Below are 21,238 nucleotides of genomic sequence, written 5' to 3'. Positions count from 1 at the left end.
TCACCGCTGCAGCGATCAACGCAGGTGCCAGGAGCAGGTAAGTCTAATCCATACAAGGGGTCCAGGCATTTGGGGGGGGGGGGGTCTTTTAGATATCGGCCATCAGTGAAGTAGGAGACGGATGTATTAACAAATCAGATTTAAATCAGAGTTTGTGGAGGCACATATGCAGCGGGCGCCTCCCCCCACGGCCCTCTATATAACGCGTCCCAGGTGTAGGAAATGCCGAGTGGTATGTTGAGGCCTAAAATGTCTCTTTATTGTGTGTCACGCTGCTCCTACCTGTGTACGGCTAGACCCCAGGCTTTGGCTCTGAAGCAATAAATAGGGGAAATAATTGAGGGATAAAAGAATAACTTGAGTCCAGACCTTTGAGATGAAGTTCAATGGCAGCTTTACTTGAGTAAACGTTTTTCCAAAACAGATATCTTTGTTCCAGCAGGCTTTAGCCTTAACACTGGCAGGCAAACTCCACTCCGCTATATCTGTTTCTCTCTGAACCTGCTGTACTGACAGGCTGGCTGTATAACTCAGCTTCTTCTGTATGCTGCACTTCACTTTGTAGTCTGACTCTAGGTTATGCCAGGGAACTTTTCTCCTGGCTCCTGAGGGAGAGAAGTGCCCCTGCACATCCTTCCCCTAGCTGGGGGTAAGCTAGACTGACTCTAACTGGTCCCCACCCTTCCTGAAGGAAGTAGGACAAGCCCACTTCTCTCCAGAGAGGAGGGGGGGGGGGGTTAGAATGGAATGGAAGGTTCCATTCTATCTAAGTATAGCTCTGCTAGGTTTGTTGCCATCTGCTGGTGAACCAGGCACATTACATGAACAGTTACATAATATTAGAAATGCACAGTGTGGAGGACCTGGAATAAATGCATAAGATGACATAAGGTTAGACCTGGGGTGTTGCACATAGGTCTGCCTAGGAGCTGTATACATTAAACGGTAAGCCTGGTTTACCTGTATATGATATCCACGTCTGTTTCTGTGCTTCTCTTCATGTTAAAAAGGGCATCTGTCAGCAGTTTTGTACTTATGACACTGGCTGACCTGTTACACGTGCACTTGGCAGCTAAAGACATCCGTGTTGGTGCCATGTTCATATGTGTCCGCATTGCTGAGAAAAATGCTGTTTTACTATATGCAAATGAGCCTCTAGGAGCAACGGGGGCGTTGTCATTACACCTAGAGGCTCTGCTCTCTCTGCAACTGAAAAAAAACAAATATGACCATGGGTATCCCTGCCGAAAAAGTACCAATAAGTATTGCGGCTACATATAGGGACCGTCCACACAAAAATAACTTGGTAAGGCTCACTGAATCTATGACTGAAAACTAAAAAAAACTAGAGCTCATAAACAACCAATTGAGAAAAATACTTTATTGTTACATAATAAATATAGTATATGTTGCCATTAAAAAAGAGCGAAGGGGACAGAAAAAAAACACCATCCCGGCATAGTCAGACCACTGGAATAAAGGTAGAATACATATAGTCAAAAATCCTTGAGTCAAGTGCATAGCATACTCCTAAATAATAAGGTGAGCCCACAGCATAAATAACATGGATAGGACAGAAATGGACCAGCAATTGGCGGAAAAAGCCAAAAATACAAAGGTCCTCACACAAAAAGCATTGTGGATGACATGTGCACAGTCCCCGGACAAAGGCACGCCGAAACGCGCTTCGGGGTAACGCCATCCCGTCAACATTTTTTTAGTTTTCAGTCTCTCTGCAACTGCCACGTCCTCTGTACTTTAATTGACAGGGCCAGACAGTGAAAGCGTCTTCATGCCTGGCCCTGTCAACCTAAGTACAGAGGGCAAGGGTCAGTAGACCATTATTAATGCGCTTTTGGCCCCAGACGGTATTGGCGCTGTCACTATGATTATTTTTTCCTAATTTTACAACATTTTCAATGTTTTGAAAAGACTTCCATTCACAGTTCATGGACAAATGACATCATTATTTTCCTAGCAGGGCCGCTATGTGACAGAGCTATAGCGGAGGATGAGCCAGAGGGGGAATGTCCATAACTCACAGGCAGCTGACCGTAAAATGTACGCAGTGGGTCCGTATAACATAGAGGGGGCTCACAAAGTGAACGCAACATTTAACTATAAAATGGACCATGAGAGTTAGTTTTGATAATCGGATTGTACATACACCGCCATTAAAGGGCTGGTCTGCATTGGGTAGTCCCTTTTTATTAGAATGGTCTCTGGACACTAGACTAATCACTGGGTGTTCTTTCAGTCCCTCTAGCGATCAGCTATAATCGATGTTCATTTACCCTGCAGCGAGTGTGTATTTTTCCTGCAGTGCCACCACTGGTGAAATGAAGTATTACTAAATTTTCTTTTAAATCAGTGGGCTGACCATTCAAAGCATGGACAAGCTGGGTCCTCCAAAGCAAGAGACACTCTTTGCAACCTCTCTTTGCTCTGGCTTATAGATAAGGGTCTTAAACAAGCCCCCCTATTAACTTAGAAGTACAAGTATAGTAGAACGGGTTTTTCTGGGACTTAGATATTGATCAATATCAGAATATCTGGCACCACCACCAGGGGCGTAGCTAAAGGCTCATGGGCCCTGGTGCAAGAGTTAGGCTTGGGCCCCCCTTCCCTCAGTGCTTTGTGTGTCTTCTTATGCAGTACAAGGGTCTTTGGGCCCCTCAGGCTCCTGGGCCCGGTAGCGACTGCTACCTCTGCACCCCCTATAGCTACGCCCCTGACCACCACAGATAAACTGTTTCCGGAAACTATACATTGGACGGACGATTGAGGGGGTTCTCCAGTTTAGAGATATTGATGACCTATTCTCCGGATAAGTCGTCAATATCAGATCGGTGAGGATTCGACACCTGGTACTCCCACCGATCTGTAGTTTCAGGCTTCCGCGGTGCCGGAGGCTTTACAGCGTGTGGAGCTGGAGGCAGACAGCGCCATACACTGTGTAGTGGCCGTGCCAGGGTACTGCAGCTCAGCTTACATTCAAGTGAACGGCAACTGAGCTTTAATTAAAGGGGTTTTCTCATCTCAGACAATGGGGGCATATCACATATGCCCCCATTGTCTTATAGGTGCGGATCCCACCATTGGGACCCGCACCTATATCGAGAACGGAGCCCCGAAAGTTAAGGAGAGCGCACTGTGCATCCATTCATTTCTATGGGGCCACCGAAAATAGCCGAGTGCTGGCTCGGCTATTGCCGTCTGCCCCATAGAAATGAATGGGATGCATGGGCCGCACATGCACGGCACGCTCCCATTCACTTCTATTGGAGAGGCGGGGATTAGCGCTTGGTGGTGGATGGACCCCGAGAAATCTGGGGTCCTCCAGCCACAGCGCTCCCCGCTCCGTTCTCGATATAGGTGCGGGTCCCAGCGGTGGGACCCGCCATATCAGAAAATGGGGGCATATCCTAGCGATATGCCCCTATTGTCTAAGATGGGAATACCCCTTTAAACAGTGTATGGAGTCTTCTCCTTCCGCTCTGCACCCTGGCAGCCCTCGGCGCGGCGGCAGCCCAAAAACAGCTGATCAATGCAATCCTTTTTTAATGAATACTCTACAATAACTTTATTCTGCACCGCTTCCCCTTGTGCCCATCAAGAAGAGACATATTCCCACTGATTCACTTAGAGCTGAGGGTACGGAGGGCTATTCATTGACATGACGGCTGAAGGGCTGAGGACAACATCTGAATGAATGAACCGCACTCATTAACCTCTTTACAATATATAGCATTATTGTCCCATCATCCCGGATGAGCTCCTCTAATTATAACATTTGGGCAATGAACAAAAGAGCTTTAAGTAAATGGAAGCTGAACTTCTACGGGTGATTAACGCCCATGGGCAGCGAGCAGCTCATAGGCCCACGCTGTCTGGCGAGTAGAGATGATGAGAGTGATTGGCAGGGAAGCAGAGGTGGAAAAATGTCTCATAAGATTCTTCTGTAGACGAGTCTACTGTAGACATGCACACTTGGCTCAGCTGAGGGTGCATGTTTCTTTTAAAGGCCTTTTCTGAGACTTTTATACTGATGACCTATGATCAGTATCTGATCGGAAGGGGTCCGACACCCATGACCCCCGCCGCTCATCTGTTTGTGAAGGCACCAGCGCCCTCGTAGCATGGCAGCCTTCTCTCAGCTTACCAACAGGGTTGCCATGAAATTTCTGGCCAGTCCGTAAAATAGTTTTTCTGTGTCCGTGAACCAAATTGGATGTGTTCGTGATTTTTTTTTTTTTTTTTTTTTTTTTTTTTTTTTTTTTTTTTAGGCTGGAAGTACTGGACTAGATTATTTCGGTGGTAATTATCATCATTTTACAGCTCACAGTAAATGCAGGTAAGGAGTTCTTATAAGTATATGGATTGCTTATAAACTTGATCACTAATTATGGTTTTCCAGTTTGTCCATAAAAAATGTTGGCTGTCCGTGATTTTGTGATAAGTTGTCCAGAAAAAAAAAAAATTCTGGTTGGCAACACTACTCATCAAGCACGGCGCCATACCGTGTATAGTGGCCGTGCTTGGTATCGCAGCTCAGCCCCATTCACTCCGATGAACGTGGCATTTACATGGCCTAGGCTAAGCTGGAGAAGGCCGCAGTGCACAGGAGCGCCGTTGCCTTCTAAAGCATCTCCTCCACTTGTTCCCGCAGCCGGCATCGTCTTCTTTCTTCTTCTTTCAGGACCTGCAAAAGGACCTTTTTTTTTTTTTTTTAAATCAGATCATTTTTATTGTAGAAATGTACAACAATAAAGCATTGTTTGCAAAAGGACCTTTGATGACGTAAGCGCAGGTCCTGCTGTATAAAAATAGAAGATCCTTCTATCTTCATTTAGCAGGACCTGCGCTGACGTCACTACACTCACCAGGTGGTGAGCGCGATTACGTAATCAAAAGGTCCCTTTGCAGGTCCTGAAAGAAGAAGAAAGAAGACGATGCCGGCTGCGCGAACAAGAGGATGAGGTGAGTTAATAATTTTTTTATTTTTTAACCCCTCAAGCCACATTTTAGTAAGCATTCTGTATTAAGAATGCTATTATTTTCCCTTATAACCATGTTATATTATAAGTACACCTAACCCAAACCCGAACTTCAGTGAAGAGGTCCGGGTACCACATTCCGATTTTTCTCACGCGCGTGCAAAACGCATTGCACTTGCGTGGAAAAAACTGAACATCGGAACGCAATCGCAGTCAAAACTGACTGCAACTGCGTGCTTCCCCCCGCGGGTTTCCCGCAATGCGCGCGCAACGCATCCGGAGCAAATCCGGGACGCCCGTGTGAAAGAGGCCTAAGAGGGAATGCCAGGTCCTACTATAAAGTCCTGAAAATGTCCTAAAACCGACAGACCAAGCCTTTCCTCTTGGGTTTCTAAATGTGAAAAACGTCTTTATTAATAGCATTGGTCAACATCTGAGTCACTGAACTTCCTACTCTGGAGGCTACGCGGTAAACAGCCTTGTGCAATAAATGAAAGACCTTGTAATTTACAAAGAAGCCCGTTTCCAAGGATAATGATCCTGAAGGTACATTAACACTTATTATGGAGGATTTAAAGGGAACCTGTCACCATGAGCATCCAGTATGTTATAGAGAAGGAGGAGCTGAGCAGATTGATGTATGGATTTGTAGGAAAATGTTCAGTAGAACTTGTAATTTACCCATTGAAATCCCCTTCTTTTTATGCTTAGGAGTCCAGTGGGCGGTGCTAAAAGTGATTGAGTCATCTCTGTACATAGTCCTCACTAATAGGACCGCCCACTGGACTCCTAAACATGGAAAGAGCAGAGATGTCACTGCATAGATATAAGTTTTACTGAATCTTTTCACACAAAACTGTAACATACTGCCTGTAGATTGGGCTGCATGTTTATGATGACAGATTCTCCTTAAAGGGGTTTTCCAGTTTGGATCAACATCCTTTAAAGTAATCCTTTATGGAGGTCGCTGTCATTTTGTAATGTATTTCTTCTCATTCTGGGCCGTGGTCACATGACCATGTCCATGCAGCTCTTTCCTATTTCCTGTGATGTCCTGTCCACGTGGGTGTGTCAGTGATAGGGGAGTGCCTATGTAAATAGCTCAGTGGGAGGAGCTAGAAACTAGCTGGGCATGGTTAGGGGCTGTGACAGAGGAAGGAGAAGTGCATCATGGGTTTGGTTGGATACAGCAACAGGAAGTGCTACATACAGAAGGGAAACAAACCACCATGATTGGTTTACATGCTGAAAACAGGTCAGGAGAGTACATGAACATATCTGTTAAAAACCAGAGTCATCCTGGTAAGCCCCTTTAAATCAATAAAGCAAGTTTCTGGTTGTTAAAGAGACGGCACCACTTTTGTCCATACTTCATGTCTGGTTTATCCCGATTCTGGACTAAGCTGCAATACCAAACATAGACCATGTACAGTAGTGGCGCTGTTTCTGGAAGAAAGCAGCCCTGTTTTTCTCATCTCAACTTTTTTCAAACCTTTGCTTTTATTGCCTCTGCAGTAGCGTCGGATGCACGGCAAGGGGTCCCTTAAAGTACATGTTTGTCGTGATGCCAGTTGCAGCGAAGCAACAAGGGCACAGGGCCCCTTTTAGTGATGTAGTAGGTGGTACCCAGGTGTAGGAATGCCAGAGTGGTGTAGGGCAGCCTAAATGTCCCTTAATGTTTTGTGCACGTGTCACGGTGCTCCTACCTGGATATGCTGGTACCCCAGGCGTTGTCGTCTGAAGCAGAGCAAGGGGGTAGGGGATGAAGGGGATGAAGAAATAAATTGAGTCCAGACTTTGTGATGAAGTTGATAACAGCTTTACTTGAATAAACGTTTCTCCAAACAATGTGCAGACTTTATCTTGGTTCCAGCAGGCTTTGGCATTAACTGTGGCAGGTAAACTCCTCTCTGCTACATCTGTTGCTCTCTGGCTCTGCTGTGCTTGCAGGCTGGTTGTATAACTTAGCTTTAGCTGTGGGCTGCAACTCCTTTCTGTAATCTGTCTCTAAACTGGTCCAGGAAACTTCACTCCTGGCTTCAGAGGCTTCCATCTTCTGCCTCCATATCCAGCTGAGCTGAAGGCGCTCCAGCTGGCCTATACAGGGCTCGTCCAACAGGGACGTGCACCTGCTGCCTTCCCCTAGCAGGGGGTAAACGAGACCTTCCCCTAGCAGGGGGTAAGCTAGACCTTCCCCTAGCAGGGGGTAAGCTAGACCTTCCCCTAGCAAGGGGTATGCTAGAACTTTACCCTAGCAGGGGGTAAGATAGACCTTCCCCTAGCAGGGGGTAAGCTAGACTGACTAGGACTGGTCTCCACCCTTCCTGCAGGCAGTGGGACACGCCCACCACACCACAGAGGGGGGTGTTAGAATGGAAGAGAAGGCTCCATTCTATGTACCTGTAGCTCTGTCATATTTGCTGCCACCTGCTGTTGATCCAGGCACATTACATGTAAACAGTTACATAATAAGAAATATGAATACACATTTTTCAGGACCTAGAAATTAATACATAGGCTGACACGTGGTTAACCATAGGAGACAGTAGCAGGGTGCATAAGTGGTAATGCACCTCTGGGGTGTTACACCTCTGGTGAGTGGGTTGAAGCCACACCTCCAGAGGGCTCTTGCAAAGCACATCTATATTTGTAGTGTGTGGGATAACCCAATAAAACCTGTCAGAAGGGGTTTTGGTTTTTTTTGTTGTTTTTTATGGCTTAAACAGCCTTTTTCCACAGGAACAAACGTATCTAAAAATACTAAAGAAAGTTTTAGAAGATTTCCGGAGAGTATGGAGGTGGATGAGGGTGGTTTGGATAGGTCACCTTGTGAAGAGGTTGCGACCACTAATCTCCTGAATATTAGCTAGGGCAGTTGTCAGCTTTGACCCAGCAGTAAATGGGTAAATACATCTTTTAGCTGTCTACCTCCCCTCTGACTCTTTGATGTCCGGGGCTGCATTCGACTTTATTTAAAGAGCTATTGACACACTTCTGAAACTGGGCTAAACTTCAGAATATTTTGGTTTCATTTAGTGCAGGGGGGGGGGGAGGTTTTGGAAGAAGTTGGCCTGTCTCCAATTAAGCGTCCCAAGTCTAACTCATCTGGACAATCATGGCTTGTAAAGGAATGAATGCATCTTTTATAGACCTTAACACCCAAAAGAAAAAATGCTCTAGGTTTAAAAGTGCAAAGGAAAGTCCATCCGTACGGAGTGAAGTCAACGAGCAGAGTCTTCCTAGTGATGCTCCTTAGATGTTTCACCAGCAATTTTTCAATGTCTGCTATGGGAAACTTATCAAGAACTTATTTTCTACTGATGGTGCTCCTGTTCCTGATGGACCTGTCATTCACTGATCAGAGGAGCCCAACGAGTCCCTACGTGAAGGTAAGTCAACCTGGAACTCTCTGTCATGACCTTCTGCTGGGTACAACAGATATACTGAACTGCAATCATGTGGGGAATGGGGTTTTTTTCACAATTTTTGGGGTTGTGTTGCAAAAATGCAATTTGGGATTATGGATTTTTTTTTTTAAGGTTTTATGATAGCAGTTGAGAGATGACAGCCATTGGTGTGTCTTCACCATAATTTTCTATAGCCATAATAGTATAAGATGAACTGTATACATATCCATGTCTCCTGGCAACTTCTCTGATATCCTACAGCAGTAATGCCAAACTCATGGCCCTCCAGCTGTTGCAAAACTACAACTCCCAGCATGCCCTTATAGCTGTAGGCTGTCTGGGCAGGGTGGAAGTTGTAATTTTGCAACAGCCGGAGAGCCACGCGTTTCACATCCCTGTCCTACAGTGTAGCTAGTGTCATAAACAGTAATGGTCTGGTCCATTTTGGATTAGTTTTTGGAATATTTCTTTGCTGGATACTGTTATTTTTGCAGTGGGTCAAAATGTTGCATTATTTATATCTAGTATTAAAGAGGGTTGTCTGTTTTTTCAGTTCCTTTTTATTCTATGGATGGAGGTCCCCTTGTGTCAGGACCCACATTAGAAGCTACAAGAGCCTACAAGAGTTATCTTGCCCTGTAGGACCTGTCATGTCTACATTACACAGTCAGCCCATTGGTTTTAAGGGAGATCTGTGTAATGTTTCATTTCTCCTAAGGTGGCGCTGCAGGGAACTTAAACACATTCTGCTTGGTTCACCCAAGGACTACAGTGGATAGCCGGGGGTTGCAGCAGTGGGGCCCTACAAACAAAAGGGGGTTGTCCAAAGCGAACCACCAACGATATGAAATGCCCACTATGCTTATGAGCACAAGGAGGCATAAGAGTTATGTAATACAGTAGGGGGCTTTTACTATATGACCTTTACATTGATGGGGGAGTAGTACATGGCATTATTAATAGATTTAGCAATCCAGCCAGTGAATCAGTGAACATGAAGCCTTGTGAATATCTGAACCCCTTAGGTGCCCTCTTAGATTACCATCAGTATTTACCTTGGACTCAGCTTTCAGGGCAAAGTGCCACGGTGTCCACTTCAATTATTAGAATTATAGTAATACCAATATAGTTGGTTATGAGCCTGACCCAAGTATGATTGTACCTGGCATCAACTGGCAATCACATTACTGTTATTATGTGCCAAATTTATTGGTGCACAGTAGGCTCTGCAGCTGCCATCAGTTCCAAGCCACATGAAGGTCACCCCTATGGCCACAGCTCTTACCTGTGCACATATTTTGGCCCATTCCCAGCTTTATGTGACATTCAGCTCTTGCAGAAAAATTTATAAAAGAGAAGATTCACATCAGTCACTATTGAGAAGAAACATTTAGACAGGAGCAGAATAGAAGGATAAAATTGGCAGAAGAAGGAGGACAGGAAAGGTGGAGGAGAAAAGAAGCAACTAGGAAGGAGCAGGTTGGTACAAGTAGAAGATAAAAGGCAGCAGGAAAGGTGAAGGAGCAACTAGGCAGGAGCACAAACGAAGGAGCAGTTCGGTAGAAGAAGCAGGAGATAAAAGGCAGCAGGAAAGGTGGAGATGAGAAGGAGCAACTAGGCATGAGGACAAGAGAAGGAGTAGGTTGGTACAAGTAGGAGATAAAGAGCAGCAGGAAAGGTGGACGAGAGAAGGAGCAACTAGGCAAGAGGTGGAGCAGGTTGGTAGAAGAAGTAGGAGATAAAAGGCAGCTGGAAAGGTGGAAAGGAGAAGGAGCAACTAGACAGGAGGGCAAGAGAAGAAAAAACTAGGCAGGAGGGCAAGAGAAGTAACTAGGCAAGAGAAGGAGCAACTAGTCAGAAGGGCAAGAGAAGGAGCAACTAGTCAGGAGGGCAAGAGAAGAAAAAACTAGGCAGGAGGGCAAGAGAAGAAGTAACTAGGCAAGAGGGCAAGAGAAGGAGCAACTAGTAAGGAGGGCAAGAGAAGGAGCAGGTTGGTAGAAGACAGAGATAAAAGCAGGAGGAAAGGTGGAGGAGGAGCAACCAGCCAGGAGGGCAAGAGAAGTAGCAACTAGGCAGGAGGCCAAGAGAAGGAGCAGGTTGGTAGAAGATGGAGATAAAAGGCAGGAGAAAAGGTGGAGAAGAGGAGGAGCAACTAGGTAGGAGACAAGAGAAGGAGCAGGTTGGTAGAAGGAAGAGTGGAGAAGTAGTAGCTATGCAGGAGGAGTAAACAAAGTAGCTGCCAGGAATTAGAGACAGATATTGTTTTAGGAAGCATTTATAAAGCACAGAGCCACCACCAGAGCAGTGCAGGAGAGACAGTCAGGGTCCTGCCTGCCAGTCTACCTCTAGGAAAGCAGCCCCAAAGCTGGAGTGAAAAAATAAAATTCTGCCTGACAGTAGACGCCACTAGAGGTTGCTCACTGCAAACAGATTTATAAAGCTCTCATTCAGTTTATTTTAGAAATTATTAAAGGGATGTGCCATGCAACCTCTTCTTTGGGCCTGTGACCTGTGATATTACATTTATTAATCACTTGGTCTTTCTGCAGCTGTTCCATTCAATTTAGTGCTGTGGTTGGTATACAGTGAAGTGGCCGCAGTGTCGGATCTTGAAGATAGGTCATCAATATTTAACTCCGGGAAAACCCCTTTAATAAGAGGTTGTAAAAGGCAAATTGCTTATCTGAGGTATCGCAGAGAGTCCATACCATTTAGCTTTGAGGGGCCCTGGGAATTCTAATGGTTGTCCTTTGGGGTTAGACATAGTCTACTCTTAGGTAATACAGTGTATTATCTACTAACACAACTAGCACAAGTTACATGATATATTCCTGTGGTTAGAAGATACGAAAAGTTTGAACATTTGGGTCGGTTTAAAATTTTTGAAAATATAAAACAAAATTCCACTTTCTCCTAGGTCTTTTAGGCAGCTTTGTCGGCAGAGGAGTTTGTAACTGGAGCTTTTACTTCTCTATCTCTTGAGTATTGCAAATTATTTTCTGGCAGATTCCCAAGCTTTGCAAAGTTGTGTTTACAAGTAACAACTTCTGAGCGGCCGCAAGGGGCTTTAAAAAAAAAAAAAAGAGAAAAAAAGGAAATAGATGAGATTTGGGCTCGCAGTTGATATTTATGGGTACGAACTATGGCACCAAAATTGGGACAAATAAGACAAACCAGCTGTCATGTGTGTCCACAAAAATACTGGCATAAAAGAATGTAATTCCCGTTAAAATGTTAATGTAATACTAATACTCATGATGAAAAATTTTACAAAAATTTTAAAAATGTTGCCTCTTTTTTTTCCAATAGAGATTCAAGCGTCAGATCCGAGCAACCAAGACTGAGGTAAGAGAGAAAAAAGAAGAAGAATCTTCTTCAGTAGACGTATGACTTCATACTGATCTCTTAAGATCCTGGGAGAAAGAACATATGTTGTCCCTATGTAAGAAGGTCAGAAATATGGGGGTAGCCCATGACCTCTACACGGTATCCCACTCAAGGATGGCGCAGTGACTCACACAGACTCGGCCCAGATCCAGATGGAGGCAACAAGGCAACAAGCTTATGGTTGTGAACTCTTCCAGAGGTCACAAACTTCATGGTTACACATAGTATTGTGGCACAGAGCTTGGCAGTTGCTAACAGTTTTGGGACAGTCTCTAAACTCCAAAGTCATTTTCTGCTGGGAACAGGACAGCTTCTAGAACCAGGCATCTTATTAACAGGGCTACCATTCAGGGGCGGACTGGGAACTTAAGGTGGCCCTGAAAAAAATACTAAAAGTCTTGTAGTAGGGTCCAAATTGATGGAAGGCAGGGCTAACACAAGTAGGCAGGGCCAGCAATACCATATTGTGGCACATTATACCACCCCAACAGAGCCATATACCACAGTCCATCACAAAATACCCCAGCAGTGCAAAAAAAATACATACCCAAAAACTTCCACTGGCCAGCTGTGAGGAGGACTCAGGGGGCCCCCTTGGCATCAGCCCACCGGGAATTTTCCCTGTAAGGTCTATGGCCAATCCGCCCCGCCACCATGCACAGTCCTGAATTTACTTACAGCGGGCGGTTGCAGGGCCTGGCAGGCTGGTTGGTCACAATATCTGGCTACCATTTACTCCAGAGTATCAGGTCTGGTGGAACCACTCTACCGTCTCCAGGCCAAAAGTAGCCTCAATCCACTTGCGTTATCTGCACCAGTCTCCTCTCCTGGAGCAGGTGCTTACTCCAGAGGCCCAATCAGAGGCATCGGTCCAGAGCAGGCCCACAACAAAGGCAGAGGTCTGCAACTCCATCTCTTCCTTTATCACTGGCCCAACTCCAACCCTCGATCCTCCTCACTGCTGGCTAACTAGTGACAGGTGCACTTAGGCTCAACAGCTGTACGCTGACCATGAGGATCTCTGAGCTCCTCTGATTGATAACCTGAGCTTGCCTAAGACTTAACTTGTGTAGAGCAATGTTACAGCATCCACACGTATGACCACCGCTATGGTCTTAAGGGCACAATACACCCAAAAACACAGTGCCCACAATAAAATGCACTTTCATCTTCACACATAAATCTCTGCCCAGCACAATAGGTGGCATATTTCAGCACACGTAACATAACATACTGGTGGTCACCAGTTACTCCACTGGCAGTTTGTTTGAAAGGAGTAGTTATGTGCTCCACAAGTCCTCACCGGGGCACCCCTTTACACTCTACACCCTTTCCAGAGGTGTAAATCTGTAACAGTCAACATTTATAATGTGGCAGGAGAGCTTTTGGACCCCCTTAGGTACCAGGGTCTGGTTGCAACTGCTATTTCTGCACTTCCTATAGCTGCGCCCCTGAGCATCCCTTATGTCATGGATGCAGTGTGGGTGGAAAACTCCACACCGAGCACAGGAGGGAAGGGGATAAGAACGAGTCCTGGAAACTAGGGTAAAGGAGAAGGTCACCTCCTAGAATAACCCTAATCAAAGTCCTGACTAACTATCAGTATGAACTGACCTTGATGGTAGGAAAGTTCATACACAGGAACCTAGAGCCCTAACACACCCTGTAGGGCCCTGGTATAGTGACAGGACTTAAGACACCCTATTCCTCCACCAGAAGGATGAACAGGCGTCTCCCACAGGCCTGGATACAACAGACAGGGGAATACAACAAACAAAATACAAATAGGAAAGACGACACTTAACTTCACGTGGAGCAAAGGCAGTGCCAAGAGCTCAACCGAGAACCAACAACCAGCTAGCCCAGAGTCCAGAAACTGATGCAATAAACCGCACCCCTTAAAGGGGTAAGCAGTAATAAATAGTGGAAGTTAAATGACCAAACCAACAACACCTGCCAGAGGTGTGGTCATTACCAAAACAACACAGACACAAATGATCCACAAGGAAGCATTCAGATTAACCCACTTGTTGCCAGTCTCTCTGATCTCCTTGTCCCTGTCACGGGAGTGTCCATGACACCTACAGTAGTTGTTTCCTCAAGCCTCCCAATAAGTTTAAAGTTAACCCTTAAGGCTTTCTTGGACTTATATGTTCCTTGTCTCGTCTTGAAGTTTTATGATGTGTTCCTCCCGTGCTTCCTGTTGCCTGAAGCATTCCTCTGTATTATGTTGGCTTCTCAGGTCCGCCACAGACATGGGTGCTGTTCCACTCGCCCTTTGTCTGTTGCAATTCCAGCACTCCAGCAGTGACCTGGGCTTCGGTGTCCTATGGGAATATTAGAAACTTTCTTCATCGATTCTCCCCTCATGCTGCAGTACTGCAAGGGTTAATCCTCATTTTGCTCTGTTCAGCTGCTGTTCCAATTGCTAATCAGCTGCTGGTATACTGGTATATATGCCTAGCTGTTTGTCTCATTCCTTGCTTGAACAATAATGTTCCTAGTTTGCTAGTCCCTTGCTAAGGTGTTTGTACCTGTTGTCTGCCCATGTACTGACCCCTGCCTGTTTACTGGTTTCTGACCCTCCGCTGTCTGACCTGTGCCTCTTTACCGTAGTGACCCTCTGCTGCCAGCCGTGACCTCAGACTTGTTTCACATATACGCATGTACTCTAGTTCTGTCCCTGACTCTTGTGGGTCAGCTGTCAACCACACTGGGACTATTCCAGGAGGTAGAGGCCTGGTGGCACCCCTTTAGTGAAGTCCAGATCTCTGTACAGCGGTTGGTTGACACAGTGGTTACATACCCACTGCTGTAACATCTTGTAGTATGGAGAGGCAGACTTTTGTACATCAGACAGAACACATAGACAGAATTACTGTGACTATTTCTGCACATGTACTCAAACTGTGGTCACCCAAACAGGGATTACGATGGCTACTAGGAAACATAAAATCCACCGAAAAAAGTGGAGCTGCGAGAATTCCATAGACTCTCCTTATACTGGAACTTTTTGAGTTTAAAGGGGTTGCTTTCCATATTGAAATTTTATGACTTGTGTAATAGGTCTGACCTTTGGGACTCCTAACCATTACTAAGAAAACACTGAGCTCCCAAAATAAAGGGCATGTTCCTTATTTTGGGATTCTGGTCTTTTTCCAGGGTGAATTTTTTTTTTTCTACAATTTTTGACGTGCAAGAAGAGATGCTATCGGGAACATATTATAAGAACCCCTTGCAAATGGGATGTGGCCTTTGCAGAAGAGGGATGCAAGCTCAATTTCTAAGGAATGGAGATGGGATTAACTATCCACATGCACCAGAGATGACCTGACCATTTCGGCAATGCTCTAAGACCCAAGGTCCGTGGGGATCCTCAGACAAATATGGAACTTATTACCGGGTGAATGAGGGGGTATGGTGATGCAATTTAATTCAGGATAGGGTATGGGGTTGATGTTATGGTCTTCCTCTAGAATATGTATGTTCCTGATGAATGCAATCTTTACAAACCAGCAAAGAACTTATAATCAGCTTTGATTAAAGTGACATCAGCGCTGAAATATGTTTTTTCCCTAAGCATCTCAACATGTATCGGCGGACATATTATTACTGCTTTTACTCTTGCCATCTTGCATGCATATACGGTACTGACTCTCATACTGATTATATAGTACCTCTTGCAAAGATCTGTGCGCCCTTCAACTAAGAGAAACATTTCAAGAATGTGAGGTGGACAGGATGTTTACACGACAACCTTGCGGTCCTCGCCTGATGGAAGTATAAAAGTCCCAATCACTGAAGTCTCCCACTGTCCCAGTCCTCTATGAATAGACATGCAGAACGTGGTCAGCTAACCTTTGATAATTTTGAAGCCGCTTATCATCCAAGCATCCCATGGCTGTAAAATAATCAATCGATCCTTGCCATTTCGATACCTGGATGGTGAATATATTCAATAGCTTATGACTTTATAGCCAAAGGAACCTTGTATATATCCATTGAAGGCATTAGCAGACATGGTTCCATAGTTCAAGACTTGCTCGATTGGAGATTGGTTCCAAAGCGCATATCTTACTCTGGGAGACCCAGCACATCGGAACGTTACATGACCAGCCTATTAATTAATTGTGTGATACTTAATTTCCCCTGTGGGGGTGCTGCAGGAAAACAGTTTCTGTTGGTCTCCTCCCCAAGCTCGTTTCTCATGGTCCAAGCCGCAGGATTCCATGTGATCAATGTATCTCTTGACTATCTTTCTAAAAAGAAAGGATGGTCCAAAGTACAGTACTCCATAAGGTCATGTTGAACTTACCCATTGGTACCCATAAAATACTTACTGCCAGGGAGTCACATGAGTCCCGAGGGATCACGGATATAAAATAATTCCAAGCAACGGGTCAAATGGGCCCATTGTCCATCACTAACTGTGATCAGTAAGGTTTCTCCACCGATGAGAAATGTATGCTCTTTCCTTCAAGGGGTTTTCCAGCAATATACTTTGGTAGCCTATTCTGTTTGACTTGAATGAGGTTGTACCGCCACGTGGCACAGTCACAGTCTATGAATATGGTGATGTATCAGGAAAAACTTTGTCAGGATTGTAAGGTTCGAGCAAGCTTAGCATCCCTTTTGTCCTGCCGATCGTTTAGGACCTAGGCTGTTAGATGTCCATTGATCACACAGTGATGTTCTATCCTGTGGATAGGCCATCGATGTGTATCCCTGTGTCTCATCCATTAGTTTTGCCTGGTATGGAAGGACTAATGTCCAGAGTCCACACTTATGAAAGGCCTAGTAATATCCTAATGTGTCATATCAGGAAGGTAGAGAAGCACACAACATGATGGGGTCACATTTACAGTCAGCTGCTATACGTTTAACTGAGTATATACTGTACATATTACTGCATTCCCAGAATGTATATGTTGAAGAGTGACTAAGAAACAGACATTCTTACCGATTCCTTGTTGCTACCATTTCGAAGTTGCCTATGTGGGTCCATGCTGCCCTTCATTTCCTGCTCCCGTTTCAGCAGACAGGAAATGCTCACTCAGCCAATCACCGACTGAGGTAGGCAGGGCAGTATTTAATATTGATTGGACCCTGGGCAAAAATTTACTTGGGCCCCCTGGATCCCGCCTTCCCACACCTTAGCAGGCAATCACGCCCTCCACCATAACACACACACACACACACACACACACACAAAAAATCCACACATCTGGTAGAGTACAGGGAATTACTGTAAATACTTCCAGTTCTGAAGACTCCAGCGGCTCAGGATCAGTGCTCTGGGCAGCTGGGCTCAGGCTGGAAGTGGGCACCGCTCTGCAGGAAGGAGACCAGGGCTCGGCTCACCCTAGTGTTACAGTGCACCCCAGCACCCCATAGTATGCAGTATAGAACCTTATAGTATACAGCAACCCACAGTATGCAGTATAGCACCCTATAGTATACAGCACCCCACAGTATGCAGTATAGCACCCCGCACTATACAGTACCCCACAGTATACAGCACCCCACAGTATACAACACCTCACAGTATACAGTAGAGCAGTATAGCTCCTCACCGTATACAGCACCCCAAACTATACACAATACAGCACCCCACACTATACAGCCCCCCACACTATACAGTACAGCAGTATAGCACTCCACAATATACAGCACCCACAGTATACAGCCCCCCACTATATACAGTCTAGCACTCCACAATATACAGCACCCACAGTATACAGTATACCACCCCACACAGTATACAGCCCCCCACACTATACAGTAGTTTACAGTATATTAGCATAACAGCGCCGTCACCTTTTTCTGATGTAATCTTCACAAAAAAAGCTCCACAGTTAAGGCAAACTTCTACAGCAACACTCCTGGTAGGACCTTTGATGACCTCATAGCCATGTGACCAGTAATATTGCTAGGTTACTGGTCACATGGTGATGATGTCATCTAAGGTCCTAGAGAATCAAAGCTCTCACAGTACGCTGCCTGGAGTGCCGGCAGGCATGGCTTGGCAGCACCCCCTGTGTAGCTGACAGCCTGACACCCGGGGCAGTGGCTAGCAGGGTTTAAGAGGCAGCTGCCTTGGGCCCCCCAGGAGCAACTGGGCCCAGGGCAGCTGCCCCTTTTGCCCCTTGTTAAAGACGGCCCTGGAGGTGGGTCACTGCTGTGACCAGTGATTGGCTGAGAGGGCATTTCCAAGCATTTCCTGTTTGTCGAGACGGGAGATCAGTGAAGTATCGGTTCCTTTATGTTCTTAAGCCACTCTGAGACCATTGCCACCAATTTTTGGCTGTAAAACTCCTTTAACCACCATCGTGGTCAAGTGCCAGGCCATATGTGCAACTGCACAGGTTGTATACCCCTATGACCAGCCCTGGTCGTCAGTGAACAGTAACAGTCCCTCTGTTCTCAACATTTACAGATTATAGCCTGGTGCAGGATTCTAATAACAGTGTGCCAGTGAGGACTGGCAGTTACATAGGAGTAAGTGAAATCAAATATTCCCTTGTTCCCTGGAGAGCCTGAGGGAACAGCAGGTCAGAATCCTCAGTCTTTAGGACCTTGGACAAGCAGATGATTTTCCAGTGGCTGTGTGTAATGAAGTCACGGTGGAGGAAGCAGGTGTTTAATGCTTCCTCTGCCGCCGGAGAGTGGAGGCTGCAGGACTCTCATGCGTTTCTCCATAGACAGCTGTCTGACAGGTTAAACATATGGACACCAAAGAAAGGGCTGATTCTAGGAGGCAAAGGGGCAGCACTTTCTATGGCACTTTGTGCTAAGGAGGCTCGTAAGACATTATAGGACAAAAATAGGCAAAGATTCAGGGGAACAGTCACTGCAGAAAGTGGAAGAAATGAACATTTTCTCTAGCCATGCCCTCCAGAACGCCTACAACAGAGATGCCCCTTACAGTGCCAGATGTGCCAGCTTACTGTGTCAGAGATGTCCCAGATAATGCTAGAGAGGCTTCCATACATTTGAAGAGATAGTCTATACAGTGTCACACTTAGGTCTCACGCACATGACTGTAGGTATTTTCGAGTCCGCAAAATGTGGATCTGCAAAAAACGGATATCGCCTGCGTCACATCCGCGTTTATTTTCCAACCCTTTGACTTCAGTGGGTCCATGATCTGCATTTTGCTGCCAAGTATAGGAGATGTTCTGTCTTTCTGATCATCTGTGTGCTTTCTGCATCCGTATGTCAGCTCCAGAAAAATATAGAATAGGGCTCCATTCAGACGTCTATAACGTGTTTTGCGGATCCACGGATCCGCAGATCCGCAAAACACGGACAGCGGCAATGTGCGTTCCGCATTTTGCGGACCGCACATTGCCGGCACTAATAGAATATGCCTATTCTTGTCCGCAATTGTGGACAAGAATAAGACATGTTCTATTTTTTTGGGGAACTGAATTGCGGACAGGAGCTGCATACATAATGCTTTTGTGTCGAAAAGACTGATTGCAAAAGGGTTCATACCCTTAGTCTCCAGCTGGTCTCTACCCTCTGTGATTGGTGAATATCTATTATAGAGTCAGGGGATATTTATGCCAGCATTTTCTAAGACAAAGTAATATACTCCTACCCCTCTTCTCTTTGTTGCAATTGCAGTAACCCAGAACTGGGATCCTGCAAAGGGTTCAATTTGGTACATTACTAAAACCATTAATGTTTTGTATTGCGCTTTGTATGTGTTCCCAAAAGCTGTCTGTAGGTGCCATTTTGACTCAGCAGAGGGACCTAGCTTTCTTCTCTTGAGCTTTTTAGTTAGGATTGCATCAGCCACTTCAGTTTAGCTCTGCCTGTCATTCAGGGCAGATGCCAGTTCAGCTCCAGGAGAAACATCATTCCTGTTGAGAGAACAATCCATGAGGGAAAGCTGGAGAAGACGTTCATAGACTGTACATGATCACAAGGCTGTTCATGCTAGCAACGCATTCAGTGTTTACGGCTATAGACTTTGCAGCTTGTGGAAGGATTAACAGTTAACTTCACAGTTCACACTTATATAACAGGTTGGCTGACTGTTTGTAGGATTTGCACCCCGCCGTGGGAACTGCAATACCTATTTTTGAGAATTTTGCACACATGTGATCATCTTGGAAAGGTTGTAAAGTGTTTAGAAGGAGCTCAGGGACTACTACTCCTATTATCATCATTGCAGTTTGCCTATATGCAGACATAGCACTGTGACTTGCCTTGGAACTGTGTTTTGATACCGTTGGATGTACTACACCTCCCATTGTGTACTGTATTAAAAAGAGACATTTATTTTTTTACAACTACTCTGGTTACTAAATCCAGCATCTGCAGCAAGCACCTAAAGAGTCAGAACGGAGGATCGGAGTGGTAGTGGCCCCGACTAGAGGATGTGTCACAGTGGTCTCCCCCATGCCATCACTCCCTAGGTCCAGTGCAGTGAAAAGGAGGGTGCACCTTTTCTTCCCTCTCGGCACTCCTAATAGTTGGGGCTCCTGCCTGAAGGTGGTTTGGGGTGCCCTTGATGTTGGTGGTTGTATGTGGGCCTGGCAGAAGGTGTGGTAGGCGCTATGCGACACAATGGCTAGCGAATGGTGTAGTAGGAATCAGTAACCAGGCCCAGTTCAACAAATAAAATCTCCTTCTTTACTTGAATGCAAATTAGGAGTTGTAGTACATCCAACAACAGTCTGTACACAGTGCAAATCCTTTTTCCTAGATGACTGTGCATGAGTTAGGCAGTGCTAGACGCAATGGCCTTCTGATTACACTCTCTTGCTAAACTCTCTCTCTCTCGAATCTGGCTGGCAACTGTAGTCTATCAATAATACCTGCAATTCGCACAGTGGCACGCAGGTTCAATGATACGACTGGCCAAGTCATTCCTGAGCTGTGTAGGGTGTCTTAACTTGTTACCTCTCCAAGCAGCAGGGTCTGAAAAGCTCCTTCCTGTTCCCTATTATAGTAGGAAGGTACAGCTCTGGAGAACACACTGCTGCTCTAAAAACTAAATTATGTATTAATATATGTGCATAATTATAACTAATATATTTGTTGTCTCCTAGTTGACGATCAGCAGTCTCCACATCCAATCTACCATAGTGTCCCGCTATGCTTTTACCAAGGTGCAGACTGTTATGGTCAACCCTCATGATGAATCTAAGGAGGCCATCTTTGATTTGGAGTTACCCAGCTCGGCATTCGTATCTAATTTCACGCTGTAAGTAGTGGGAATCTTCTTTGATATATTCTAGATTTCTGTAAATCGGGTCACCAAATTCTCCAAAAATTGCATGATTTTCCTCCCAGGCTGCAACCTCTACTGAAGTGAATGGAAACCTTAGGCCTCTTTCACACGGGCGTCGCGTGTGAGGGCCGGACAAGATGCGGGTGCGTTGCGGGAAAATAAATTCAGTAAATTAATTCATAAAATAATTAAACTCACCTCAT

General features: G+C 45.4%; 1 protein-coding gene across 1 annotated transcript; it reads left to right on the top strand.

Moving 5' to 3' along the window:
* The first annotated feature begins 8,073 nt into the window (after positions 1–8,073).
* LOC122919846 (inter-alpha-trypsin inhibitor heavy chain H6-like) lies at positions 8,074–21,012 on the top strand. Its single transcript, XM_044269035.1, has 3 exons — positions 8,074–8,386; positions 11,714–11,749; positions 20,854–21,012. The coding sequence occupies exons 1-3, from the start codon at positions 8,243–8,245 to the stop codon at positions 21,010–21,012; spliced, it is 339 nt and encodes a 112-aa protein (XP_044124970.1). The 5' UTR covers positions 8,074–8,242.
* The last annotated feature ends 226 nt before the right edge of the window (positions 21,013–21,238 follow it).

The sequence above is a fragment of the Bufo gargarizans genome, chromosome 9 (assembly GCF_014858855.1).
Source record: "Bufo gargarizans isolate SCDJY-AF-19 chromosome 9, ASM1485885v1, whole genome shotgun sequence".
NCBI classification, from domain to species: Eukaryota; Metazoa; Chordata; class Amphibia; order Anura; family Bufonidae; genus Bufo; species Bufo gargarizans.
The sequence above is the reverse complement of the archived record's forward strand: the minus strand, read 5'-3'. Positions and strand labels throughout refer to the sequence as shown.

Bases quoted from the DNA above. Each gene is read 5' to 3' on its own strand.
- LOC122919846 (XM_044269035.1), top strand. From the start codon at position 8,243: ATGCTCCTTAGATGTTTCACCAGCAATTTTTCAATGTCTGCTATGGGA. The intron at 8,387-11,713 runs GTAAGTCAACCT...TTTTTCCAATAG, and splicing joins CAACGAGTCCCTACGTGAAG to AGATTCAAGCGTCAGATCCG. The intron at 11,750-20,853 runs GTAAGAGAGAAA...GTTGTCTCCTAG, and splicing joins TCCGAGCAACCAAGACTGAG to TTGACGATCAGCAGTCTCCA.